We start from the raw sequence: 14844 nt of genomic DNA on the forward strand, positions 1-14844 counted from the left end.
TTATTAATACACAATTTAATTATGAATTCAGTAACTTTAGTAAAATTTTAGTAAAAATTAAAACTTTCAAATTTAGAAAAAATATTAGTATTATTATTATTATTAATTAAAAAATTTAAATCATAAATCTTTCAAAAAAAATATTAAATTGTACTCTTGTAACAATTAAAATTTCAAAATAAATAACACTTTGAAATTAACATTATTAAATTTAGCAAAATCAAGTAATATTAAAATTAATTAAATTTAATAAATTAATTATTAATTCTAGACAAAACAGCGTAATTATAAGCTTTGTATAAAAACAATTATTTATTAAAAAAATTAAATTATCAACTTAAATAACATTTTAAAATATTTAACACTTAAAAATTATAATTTTTAACTTCAGAAAAAAAACTGTTAACTAAAAAATAATCTTCAATTTCAAAAAATGTATATATTATAAATATATAAAAAAAAGTTACGTTTTAATTCTTGGAATAGACAAAACAAAATAAAATTTTTATAAAAAAATAATAATTATGAATTTAGTACGAAATAAAATTCTTAAATATGCATTTAACATCTAAAAATTAAAATTATTTACTTTAGAAAATAAATATACGTATATACTAGAAAAAATATATTAATTTTAGAAAAAATTTACATTATACAATACATATTTTTTAATAAAAAAATCATGATTACAAAATTTAAATTATGAATTTTTTTTTGGAAAAACATTACAATTTAGCAACACTTAAATATTTAAACTATTAACTTTAGGAGAAAAAAATTTACTAGAAAAAAAAATTATTAATTTTAGAAAAATGAATTTCAAACAAACAAATGAATTCTAGAAAAACGTTAAAATACACATTTTTGAAAAGAAAAAATATTTATTATTGTTGACTGTGTAAGTACTTAAGCAAACAAAAAGTCTTTATTTGACTTCGATTATCATTTAAGTAAACTAAACAACGCAAAAGTGTAAATGACTTAAGCTAACCAAAAAAGTAGTCAAAGAAAAACAGTTGGATTACTATGTGCATGCAGCTAAATACGTACATATATATGTATGTGACTACGCATTTTCACACATAGCACATTAATTCATTAAATAATTTTCTCGGTATGGTTGTCAACAGTTTAGCACACTGGCAGCGAACGTACGGTAAGCAGTCTGTCGCCGTTAAACGCTAAGTATTTTACCTTATATACTAACTTCGCATTGATTGTCATTTGCAAAAGTGTCACGTTTGTCGTTAAGTATTCACGATATGAAATAACAATTTTAACGACTTTTTTGTTTACCACCTTTGTTACTTTTTTACTTATTATTTGCCTAAATCAATAAATAAAACTCTTTGACATAATTTAGGTAGAACATATATAAGCACTTTAAACTCACCAAAAGCGCTAAGTATACAATTTGTATTACGTAGCAGGTGTTGCTGAAGTGATGGCGAAGTAAAATTGCAAATAGATTTCCTTTATAACAAAATATACTTGCACATACATACCTACATATCTAAGTACATATAGAAGTATTTTCCAAGAACATGCCTGTGTCATTCGTACGTTCAAAGTTAGCGAAAGATATTTGTAGCAACGCGTTGACAAAAGTTTAGTATTGTTTTTCTTTTGCGGGAATGATGTAAGAAGCTAGATGCTAAAATATTTAAAAAAAAATTCAAAATATTTTACAAAATTTTTGATAAATAATTTTATAAGGGAGGTGGCTAAAAAGCTTTACACGTCAGTTATGACTATTTGCTCAATCAACTTAAGCCTGATATAAATTTATGCCTAATGTTCCTCAGCCGCCAATGGCTTACAAAAGTATATCCCTGCTTATGTAAATGTATGAATATTCATGTAGCACTGATCCGTTTTGTTTTTTCATTACCTTTTCTGTCATACTATTCTCTAGCTGACGTTAGAAATGCACTATAAATTTCAGTAGAAGCCGAACACGATGAACTCAGCCTGTTACCTCACCTGTTACGGGTGAAAACATCCAAAAAACAAGTAAAAGCGTTAACTTCGAGAAAGAAAGAGTATAAAAATATTATATCTTTATCTTAGTTTTGATCGATCAGTTTGTATGACAGTTATATGCTGTAGTAGTCCGATCTGAACAGTTTGTTCGAAGCATGTAGCGCTGCTTTAGACAATAATCTGTGTCAGACCCTGCAAAGTGGATGTCGCGCGAAATTTTATTCAAAACAATGCAATTTGCATGAGTTGATCTTCGAATAGCTTTCGTATTCACGGCTACTGACCTCTGCTGACTTTTTTGTTTTCAGAACTCTAGAGAATATTGGCTTGGAAGAAATTTAGTGATAATGAAATGAAGAAGTAATCGTTGGTTACGGAAAGAGTCCGATAATTTTGTTGAGTCTCTTACATTATGTACATCAGCCTGTTTTGTGGGTGTAGAAGAAACGTTTCGAAATTCAAAGTAATGAGTGAAGAAGTTAATATTTCGTGTTCTTGTTAGTAATCAAGCGAAGTCGTCTTTGAGGCAAGTTTCTATAATACGACTTAGATGTGACTTTTGTCATACGCTTATAGGGTTTTGTTATATATAAAGATTGGTATTAAAATACGTGAAAATGTATTTTTTTTGTGAGTCCGTGTCAAATTTCATGAAATTTAGATTTCAGAATTATTTAATATTTCATATATAATGTTCCATTGCACACGACTCCTTCAATTTTAACTGATTTATTTTCATTCTTCAAATATCTCTGTGCATTTCGTAGTCATTTACTTAATGTGGGCATAAGCGCCACGTCACATACCGTGACTCACAACTCACAGTGCAAATTTGTGTCTGTTTTTAGCTTTTTCGATTTTGTTTTACCCTAGTTGCAAAAGTGTCCACAGGATCGATATAATTAATTTTACAATAAGGACAACTTCCTCATCAAAACAAAAAATATTGTGCAAATGTATCGGTTAGGATTGGTGGTGTTGTTGCGGTCGACAGTGAACGATTCTTGGTAATGTATCATACGTTTCTAGTTGTTAGTTGAATTGATACATACATACATATATATATATATTTAATTACAATTTATATGCAGGGTGAGCGAATAAATGTAATAGAAGTGATACTAACATACACATCTATGCACGTATCTGTATTTACATACTTGTATATAGATATACATACATATGTATATAATGCACAGTATTGGACATAATTTCCTATATTTTCTACTCGTCGAATAGCTACCAAGGTCATTTAATGTCATCGGATACTCCAACATAATTAAAATACATATATGTTAATTATATTATTATAACATATATATGTACAAGTATACATAATATATACATATAATATGCACTGCGCGTCACCAGGTTAACACATCTTCAACAGCCTAATACAATTAATTGCCTCAGATTTTTTTTGTTTGTTATTAACTTGCAGCTACTTTGTTATATTCTGATTTTGTCATCTTTGTATGAACAATCACTGGCAACGGAAACAGGCGATAAGAATGTCTCGTTATATGGTTTCTCCTATTTTTTATTCTTTTTAGCCAAAAACTGTGCTTTATTTCTGTGTCACCAGCTTAGCACATGCAATTTTATTTGCATTTATCTTCGAAGTTTGATTTCATATTGACACCAAATTTTTTGTTTTGCTCAAGTGCTTTATTTTCTTCAATATAACTGAATAATAATATCGCTATCGGTTGAAAAGAAAGCAATAATCGAAGCTTATGAAGAGTTACAGCTTTCAATAATTGAAATATAAAAAACAGTTGGCCGAAGTCGAAAAGTTATATACTATTTCTTAACTAATAAGTCGCAATACGGTCGAAATAATAAATGCGTAAACAATAAGGTGTTTTCCTTTGTTAACAAGAGTCATATTTGAGAAAAGCATCCAACTCTCATGAAACGAACGCCAAGATCAGGGCAAATGCTGGTGTTAAAGTGAGTTTATCTACTGTTCAAAAAGTGCTAAGGAATGCTCTATATTTGAAACTATTAAAACTACAGAAGAAACTATCACTTCAGGCTCCCCGAAAAGAAACACGATTACATTATATAACAGTGGGAACGACTATGTCGTCGTGTGAGTTATTTGACGGTGTGGAGTACCATCTTCTAATATGGCACATGCGAACTGCAATTTTTGAATCTAATATGAATGAAAACACGAATAAAAAGGTACTGGAAACTGCTTTTCTCCATATTAAAAATTTGTTTGGAACTTTGCATGATACAGTAGAAGCACACTATCCAGATGTTTATCTTTGGGATTGTAGCACCAAACGTCGATTTAATGCAATGGACGCCTTAATCACCTAACATCAATGTAAAAGTATTCCACTAAAGACGAATTAGTTTAAAGTACTTGTATTATAAATGCTTGGTCATCAATTTCCTTAAATTATATTGTACGAATCGCTACCCAATGAGATCTTTGAGATCCCTCTCAATAAGGCGAGATCGACTCATTATTAAAATAATATACAATTGTTTAAATTAGTTAATACATAAATTAAAATATATATTTCTGACCAAAAATGTTATAGAATATTTAAAACAAAATGATATGTATGTGATAACCTGATCACCTAATTTAAATTATTATTTTTTTTTGTTGGTTTCAAAAAAAAATATTAAAAAATATGAAACGCGAATTGTTATTTTATTTAGTAGAAAAATGATTCGTTAACAATCGCTAACAATTTTAGGATTATAGCTTCTTTAGTTTTGAAGGTAATTAACCAAAACTATTTAAACCTGAAATGTGCTAATTTGCTGACTAGCAGTGTATCTTCATACATACTGTATACATACAATATATTATATATATGTACATATTTTCATGCAATTACATACACTTTTATTGTATTTCGTCTTCTCAATAAGTATTTTATATTAATTTCTTATAGTTTAACTGTTAGAAGTGAGGTTAGTAGATTTTCTGTTTATTTTGTGTGGCCTTTTATCCACTTCTTAACGCGACTTAGCAAATATACATATTGTTTCCGTTATAATATTACATTTGGTTTAATGAAAATTGTATTTCTAATTTCTAACGAACTTCACTTACCAAAAACCATCAGTGATATCGTCTAACCAATCAATTTTAATTGCCGCTTTTAATGGAAACAAATTTAATGGTATGCAATTGTCACAAACATGCTCGACATTCTGTTGTAGTAGCCTAAAAGAATGAACACTATTTCTAACTAATAACACTGTATATAAACTGGAAAGTTATGCAGAAGCAACGAACATGTTTATAGTTGACAGAAACTGTTTTTTTATTTTATTTTTATTTTGAAATCCGGGTGACTGACTGTCTGAGTACACGGGTTCCTTAGCAAAAACGAGAGGACGAGTTCGTGGATGGGCGTAATCGGACTACTGTCACGCCCACAAACCGCCATTAAACATTAAACTTAATGAAAAACCAATAAAATGCCATAACAAAGCACTAAATTAAGATACAAAACTGTAATCGCAGTAGCAAGGGGCACCTGTAGGCTAAAATATTTAAAAAAGTGGGCGTGGCCCTGTTCTCTAAAAGGTTCAAGGCACATATCTCCTAAAACAGTGAAGATACATTAAACCAAATTTGTTTAGGACATTTCCTATAAGTACCTCTACCGACATTGTAAAAATGGTTCGGTCACGGTTCTGTTAAAAACTACTAAAAGCGCGATAAATCAATAAATAAATACGCCAGGGACATATAATCGAAATGATATAAAGGGCTTTATAATAGCAGGTTCCATGAGCGTGGCACCGCCCACAATTAGGTAAGCAATATTATCCTGAATTCCTATATTACGGTGCAAAAATGGGCGAAATCAGGTGAAAGCCACGTTTACTTCTCATATTACACAATTTTAAATTTAATCTGATTCTTTCACTTATTAGTATACAAATAAAGAACCAATTAAATGTATCCGAATAAAACTTTGCATGAATGGTGCCTCTGAGTTATGCCGCCTCATGACCAAAAATTGTTCAAACCGTACTAAAACTTTTCATGCCCCTAGATATCGAATGTGTGAACCACAGTTCCTATTGCGAACTTTTTATTGAAAATATCGGTCAATCTGTGAGATATTTTATGGAAATTCGGAGAAAATTCTTTTCTGATAATAGTATGCCTGTATGTCAAAAATGGGTTTACTCGGATCTATAATGCCCTTATCCCCCATACACCTAAAAGAAAGATTTTTAAACTCGCATATATCGGCAAATATGTGAGTTATCTTAATAAAATTGTGAGTAATTAATTTCTTTGTTCTGCCAAAAACTTACGCACTTAAATGTATTTCCCCGGTATTTTCCCAAATTGCAAGAGTATGAAATGTTCGGTTATATCCGAACTTAGCCCCTACTTACATGTTATTGATTAATTTTATGAAAAATTGCCGCACTGATATTAAACTGGATTCTTGAATATTTGTTTTATTCATAGCTGATTTATTGTCTTACTTGGTAATATTTAAGCGAGTGTTCTTTTGCTTATCGATGATATGATAAGATGCCTGATCTAATTAAATACATTGGTGATTATTTATATAAATTTTTGGCATCTTTTGAAACTCCCAACGGTCTCATTTAAGAAATGCCACGACGTGGAATTATTTTGCCACAAAATTTCCAAAAAATGCATCTCTAAATTGTTTTTTCTGGGTTCTAGAGCACAAGCTGCCACCAATTCTAATGTTATGATTTATGATATTACTTTTCTGACGTAAATCTTTTCTCGAATATTACAAATTATGATTATAGTTAATTTTTTTATCCTGGTTTTTACTGCAAATTTGCTTGAGTTTTATGCTAGAAAATGTGTCAGTTCAATAAATATAAAACCTTTCGAGGAATGTAGCCGAAAGTAATACAAACTGTACTCCAACATCTTACAGTTTAACAATTAAAATTTGTTTCATAAATTGAATAATTAATGTTACTCAAGGTGTTAGACCTATGCAGAGCCCTAAAGCGGCCTAACATTGTTTATGTATTCAGAGAGTAAAAGAAGGAAATATTGACATTTTGGTACAATGTTCCAAAACACCTTTTGCAAAAAGACCTCGACGTGTTACGGTGGTTCTCTTAACTCATGCAAAGCTATTGCGAAAAGCTAGTTCTTTATAGTTGCCTTAACTATAACAAGATTTTATTTTATGGAACGCTACTGAAGCCAGTATACTTGAAAACGCAGAGTATTTGGTAGCATTGCTAAAATTTTTGATAGAAATTATGAAATAAAACAAAATGAAATGGAAAACTAAGGGGTTCATTAGAATTTGGTGTTTAGTTGTATTGAATTAATTTATAAGTTCCTCATGACATTATTAAATGCCGACAGCCGACTCAATTGCTTACAGTAAGTTGTCGATATCCACTCGTAATGTAAATTCTGCTATTCTATTCTCAAACGGCAACTATACTCGCCTACATAATAAGGGTGTTAAAAGACGTAAGATTTGCATTTTCTGTTGAAAACATTGTTCATAAAAAAGTTATTACAATAACAAAAACATGTTACAACGAAGCAATAATACCATTCACAGGTGCATTTCTGGTAGCTTAAAAAGGTATACAAAATCTTTATTTTGATTTTAATCGGTTGGTTTGTACGGCAATTATATGTTTCTGTAGTCCGATCTAAACAATATCTTCGGAGATTGTCTTGGATAATTATCTATGCCAAATTTCGTGAGGTTATCTTGTTAAATAAAATAGTTTTCCGTACAAGGAATTGATTTTGATCGATCAGTTTGTATGGCAGCTATATCCTATAGTGGTCTAATATTGGCGATTCCGACAAATGAACAGCTTCTTTGGGAGAAAAAAACGTTTGCAAAATTTGAGATCCATACCATCCATCCACTCAGGGACTAGTTCGCGTATATACAGACGGACGGATGGACAGATGGACATGGCTAAATCAACTCAACTCATCATGCTGATCATTTATGTATGCAATTTATAGGGTCTTCGACGTTTCCTTTTGGGTCGGAGCAAACTAAATATTATATAACCAGTTCAGGCTACAAAAATCGTACGTAATCGTATATCATTACCTTAAACAAACCCATGATAAATATGCCTACGCATTTATACAATATATACATCTAACACGAATTATTATTAAATGAAAAGCAATGTTGTTGTCAACAAATAAACTGTAATAAAAGTTAATTGATTATTTGCACCTAAATATATTCATTAACTTTTTTTATTTGTAAATTGTCGGCACTAAAATGCGTATTGCTCGTTAATCAAACGAATTGCTACGAGTTGTCTATAAATACATGTATACACATTTATACAGAATTCGTAAAAATTTATTGATATACATAGTAATATATCATATTATATACATATATCGTATATATTAGTAAATATTATTTTATTTGGGTGTATAAAATCGATCTTTCATGCATTTATTTATACCTCGCGTAAAATTTAAATAAAATTTCTTCAATTTCTGTTTTTAGTTTATTTTTTAAGAAAACGATTTCAAATAAAATATTTTTTTTAGAATTTATTGAAACTTTTCAAGAAAAATAGTTTTCACTATAAAAGCGCGGAAATGTAAATCAAATATATTGGTGGGTCTCCTGATAATTTCCCAGTTGAATAGTGCTGACTTTGTTCAATAAAATTCCATTCGAACTTATAAAACTAACATGCAAATAAATAAATGCACTCAATTTGAAGAGCTGTATATAATTATGTGCATTGTATATGTGTATGTGTGTGTGTGTGTGTTTATGTACAGCAATTGCACGAATGAATCTTGACAGTTAAACTGTTGATAGATACGTGTTTTTACACGTAATTTTGTTTCGTAATAAATTAGGCATTCATACGAACACATATGTGTATATACATATGTATATATGCATGTATATGGGCGAAATTGTACATAATACTAAACAATTAGAGGCAGTTGAATAACGAACTATTTTCATCAAGTGGTTACCGTTCGGTGAGAGGGGTTAAAAAAACAGATTTGAATTGTCGGCTCTTCTGATATTATGTCAGCAGTGTAGTGATACTTTATAACAAAATGATAAATTTAATGAGTGTTTTCAGGAATTAGTTTGTTTATGTAAAATAACTGCTACCATCTCGAACCTACTCGTATATACTTTGTAGGGTCTCTGACGGTTGCTTTGGGTTATTACAAACTTTGTGGTAAACTTAATATTCACGGCATAATAAGACATTAGTTAGTGTGTATTTGAAGAAAATAAACCTGCCCTTACATGTCCTCTGACACATGCGCATTTGAATTCTACTTCGCTCTTTGATGTAGAAAATCTTCTTTGTGCGCTAAATTATATATTAGTAACATGAAGTATGAACAAATGTATTTTGTGTCAAGTTTTAAGTTCTTAAAGAACAAAAAAAAATTAAATCTTGTTTTTTTTTCATTTTGAGCCATGCACAATGCTTAAACTGGTCTAAAATCTGTAAATTAACCTTGGTAGCATTGAAGAAAGCGGATATAGCGTTTTAATACACTCTCTGGTATCGACTAACTTTGTTACTGCTTTCATATGTAAAATTTTAAATTTATCGATAACCACAAGACTTAAGCAAAGAAGAGTCATCTAACAACGCCCATAGAAAAAAATGTATTTTTGAGTAATATAAAAGCTCATCTTCAATCAATATCATTTTAATTTGAAATAGCAAACTTGAACTGTATATAATTGTGATTATTATGAACAATTTTTTACACTTTTAAGTTATATTTTATGGCATATCACCACCATACTATTGAAGGACTTAAACCTCACCAGTATTTTAGGTGGCCCACCTAGGTTAGGTTAGGTTAGGAGGTCGATCCCAGAAAGGATCCCACTTGGACAGCTTAAGACGCCAGTCCGTTGTGATACCTACAAAACTCCTATAATCTGGATCAAAAGACCCTTACAAGTCGACGAGACGCTTTGTGCTTACTACAAACTTGTTAAGACGGCCAATATCGATTTCGGATAAGTATTCAGGTCCGCCAAAAGTGTGATTGCCGAGATATTTCAATCGCAGCCTAGCGAAAGCCGGACATTGGAGGAGAAAGTGCCGGGATGATTCCACCTCGCCCTCCTCCATGCAACTTTGGCAACTAGCGTCGGGTAGTACACCAAGCCGTACCGCATGAGTGCCCATTGGACAGTGTCCAGTGAGAACTCCTACCATAGCGGCGAGATGCACTTTGCTCAGGGCGAGAAGTTCCCCCGACCTCCTGCGATCCACTCTCGGCCAGAAGGATCTCGCGGTCGCACAGGACTTAGTCGTCGACCAGCGTCCCACCTAATTCATTCCTGTTTATATGTTCTTACTTTAGGGCCGGAATAAAGTTTCATTTACAGCTGAAATGTCTTGAGCTCATCACAAATCTGTAACGGCGCTTAATTGCAATACCAGTTAGTTCTCCTGTATTGTCAAAAAGGAGGACGCAAAGTGCTTCATTTAAGTGTAGCCAAGACGTGAGTCAAGTCAAGAACAAAGTGCCGAAATGATACCAATAAGGACTAATCAAAAGTTTTAGCCTTACCCAATAACTATAAACCAAAAAACTATCAATCAGTTTCGCTATACCTAGAATACTCAGCGCCAGAAGCTTACTAGAGCTCTTATGGTTAACCCCGAACCGGAAGGACCTCGGAACCACACAAGTACTTGTGATCGTCCATCACTCACACAACACATTTTTGGCATACTAAGTGATTAAAATACCACTTACTATAAGGAAATATTTTTAATTTTAATTTATGTTCTTTACATATTTATATGCTTAGATATGTACGTAAATGTCACTTTACTCGTTCCACACACCTCTTATATTGCATAATGTTGAAGAATTTATAAAAACTTTCCTTTTGCAATATTAAAAGAAATATTTTACATTCCTGCACGATTGCATACATACATACAAATATTATATTTAATAACCATTTTGGCTTGCATATTTATGTATATATTGTATGTACATATTAGGGTGTGCCATTTTTAGGCAACATTTTTTCAGCGTTCGATTTCCTGCCAGAATAATTTTGCAGTTTAGTTTTACAATTCTCAAATGTCAAAAAGAAGAAAAAAACAATTAACTTCCGCTGCGCCGTTGCTATAATACCCTGCACAGGTGTATTTCTATAGCAAAAGTTGTAAAGAGATATTTAACTTGATTTTGGTCAGTCTAAGTAATTTGTTTGGAGATTGTAACATTGCAAATAATCCGTGTCAAGTTTCGTGAAAATATCTTGTCGAATAAAAATGTTTTCAATGCAAGGACTTGATTATGATTTGTAAGTTTAGATGGCAGTTTTTTATAGTTTTCAGATATCGGTTTCGACAAATAAGCAGCTCCTTGGAAAGCCAAGGACGTGTGCAAATTTTCAAATCGATATCTCAAAAACTGAAGGACTAGTTCGCGTATATACTTGTAATGACATTTCAGTCTGTTTTTCAGTCGAATAAAAGGTTGCCGCTAAATTACACACCCTAGTACATATAAATAAATGTATTTACGTTTTTCCTTGTACGTGAGCGATTTTCGTGATTTTTTAGTATAGGCGCCGCGCGATAAAATCAAAAATAAAAACATTGAAACCTTGATCATTCAAAATGCGAATAATTAGCGGCTTTAATATCATGCACGTGCTATACAAATTACCATTCGTGCCGCCGAGTGAAATATTTCCCTACATTTAATGTAACATAATTATATATTTTTTTTAATGTACTGCTATTTTGTTTTTGTATCTTGCAGATTTGGATCGGGCAGCAGTCAAGCCTCTCAGAGTAGCGGCGATATTTGTCGCATCTGCCATTGTGAGAGCGATCCACAAAATCCGTTATTGACGCCCTGTTATTGTGCGGGCAGCTTAAAATACGTCCATCAAGCGTGTCTACAGCAATGGCTAACGGCATCCGAAACGAACGCATGCGAACTATGCAAATTTCCATTTATAATGCACACAAAAATCAAACCATTCAATGAGGTTAGTTTATTTCAACATTGAAATGGAATCTATTTGCTGAAGTAATAACATTTGCAATAAAATTTTGAATATCTTTACAGTGGCGCAGCCTTGACATATCTGGAATTGAACGAAGACGTCTCTGCTGTTCCGTATTATTTCATTGCGCCGCCGCTTTATGCGTTATTTGGTCGCTTTGTGTGCTAATCGAACGTGCCGCTGATGATGTGAAGCGTGGATTGATTGGTAAGTGAACAGTTCAGCATCTGATCAAATTTGACCCGGACTGACAAAAATTCTATATTCACGTATTTTAATATAAATAAGCCTTGGCCTCAGTACGGCCTTCAGTGCCTTCAGTGAGTTATTTTTCGCCTCATTTTTGGAGCCCCATATCATACTCCTAACCCACGTCTTACGTCGTTTATAATTGAGGTCTTAACCAAAATGTGTTGTTTCGATCCTTAGAATATGTTGTGTTCCTCTACTATCACTTTTATGCCAACACGATGGATTCTTTAACTTGTTCGTTGTTATCGTCATTAACAGAGGTGAATGGATGACTCGCATGAGCCAAGTTTTTGGAAGACTTCACGACCTTCACTCTATACTTTGATACATTCAAGTATTTGTGTTCGTGATAAATTAGACACCAAACACTTCTGCAAAATTTTCATCGGCTCCGCAGTCGTGATTCCATTGGAAACAAAAAATTTCAAGCAAACAAAAAAGTTTATGTCAATATAGGAAAAAATATGTATCGATTCGGTTTGAGCGGTCGCGCAGTTTAAATAGACCAGTCCCGATTAATTTTGATCAGATGGTATACATACACTTGCTGTATGTCCATATGTATAATAAATACTTTTTTGACTTAATTTTCCATAGATTGGCCCTTCTGGACGAAATTGGCAGTGGTAACAGTGGGGCTCACAGGCGGCGTGGTCTTCATGTATATTCAATGCAAAGCTTATTTGCATCTATGTCATCGTTGGAAGGCCCGAAACAGGTTCAGATACTCTTACTTTTATCACAGCGAAGCAAATTTTTATATATATTTATCTCAAACTGAATTCTTTACAGAATACTGCTCATACAAAATGCACCAGAAAAAGTGCATGTTTTATCGCCACCATCACCCGCTGTCCAACATCGCACTCATCACGAGGGCTCCTGTGAGCCGCATCCCTCTAGCATAAATGTGCCCACCGCTGCCGGTGATGGTCCAAATATTGAAATTGTAGCCAATGGCGCTTCCGCCTCGAATGGTTATAACTATGCCGCCACAGCTGGTGGCAACGGTAGCATTTCTGGTAGTTTGGATATAGAAGGTGGTGCGACATTACATCAGCATCCATTGCATCATTATCATCTTCCAGCTGAACAGCACCGTTTGCAACAGAACGGTGACACGGATTCGGATGTTTTGCCTACCACACATCATCATAGTCATTTGACGCCGCAACAGCAGGTGGGCCAGGTGGCTGTAGCGGCAAATATTGAATGTGCACAGCTGCAAAGTAATTACGAACGTGATTGGGCACTGGACGATGTGGTTTCGCAGATCTCATCTTTCCGTCCGTGTCCACAAGGTTCGGGTAGCATGACACCATTTCACGATTCAATACACAATGTACTCGAGCATTCGGAGAATTCGAGTCGCGGTTCGGTAAATGACGTTTGCGGTGGTTCACGTCAAGATCTCAGCACTGGTGGCATTTCTACGGATACGGGTCGTGAGCATGCGCTACAATTGAGTAGTTTTAGTGGTAAGTTAAAAAAAAAATTAATGATGAAGACAAGACGTAACAATAGAAAGCCTCGGTACGTTCTAGATCTTACAGTAGGGTATACACATTCAGGAAAACCTGTCCATTTAATAAGATCTGTAAATTAATTACTTCTTGCTTTGATGTTGTTATAGCAGCATAAAATATTTCCCTAACATCTGCAATTACAATATTCGAGACTATTCGAGACGATTCTTTCTCTCACTGCAAGTTAAAAAAAAATTTTACTACCCAACATAGAGTGAAAGACCTGGTATCCAAATACAACGATGTCAGCGCTTAGAGAAATATGTTTTTCCTTCCAAAAATCATCTACACAGAAACGCCTCAAATGTAGGTTAGAAGAAACAATCTAAAATATCTGCATCTGTTCCCACGACAGTTGGATCTACGGAAACGGAACAGACCTGGTTTTTTATGCGGCCAAGGACTTTCAACTCCACAAAATTTCTCCAAATTACTTCATGGTTAGTTTTTTCCGCTACAACAACTACGTCCGACCTTATATAAAACATACATGTTGCATTTTCTGTAGTTGTAGCAGCAGAATATATTCCCCGAATAAATTTGAGGAATGGTACTGAGCTTATAGTCCTTGGCCGAATAATAATAAAATCTTGATTCGTTCCAGTTATGTAGGACCGACTGTGAATAATGTCCAAACTTGACCCTTGCATACTGAAATTGTGCCCCTTATGCCTTTTCAATAAGCGTCGATATCACCCAATGAAGTAGAAAGAACCGCTCCGCTACAACGAGAAGAAACATTCTGATTATCCGATATAAATACGAGCCCTTACATCTACCATGAACTCGCTATTGTGAGGAAAGGACTTGACGTCGAAATGATACATACACATTCGTAGATGAGATGTCTGTTAACTTTTTTGACAGTAACCAAAACCCTAGAAAGGTTTTATATTATATAAGTTGCAGAAAAGTCAAAAATCAAGATATAATAAACCTCATCTTAAAGAAAATGTTAAGACTTTAGAATCAAAAATTATGTAAATAAGATTAATACGCGTATTTTATTTTATTTTTTTTTTTTTTTGATCTAAGATTACTGGGTACTTCAT

General features: G+C 32.9%; 1 protein-coding gene across 3 annotated transcripts in view; it reads left to right on the forward strand.

The window, feature by feature from the left end:
• Positions 1–14844, forward strand: part of LOC106614111 (uncharacterized) — a 28783-nt gene that overhangs the window by 10436 nt on the left and 3503 nt on the right. For all 3 annotated transcript variants that reach the window (XM_036364745.2, XM_036364747.2, XM_036364744.2), the window contains exons 3-6: positions 11765–11996; positions 12077–12221; positions 12864–12984; positions 13059–13744. In XM_036364745.2, coding sequence (XP_036220638.2) covers positions 11765–11996; positions 12077–12221; positions 12864–12984; positions 13059–13744 — 1184 coding nt within the window. The remainder of the gene's footprint in view (positions 1–11764; positions 11997–12076; positions 12222–12863; positions 12985–13058; positions 13745–14844) is intronic.

This window comes from Bactrocera oleae, chromosome 6 (genome assembly GCF_042242935.1).
Source record: "Bactrocera oleae isolate idBacOlea1 chromosome 6, idBacOlea1, whole genome shotgun sequence".
Lineage (NCBI taxonomy): Eukaryota > Metazoa > Arthropoda > Insecta > Diptera > Tephritidae > Bactrocera > Bactrocera oleae.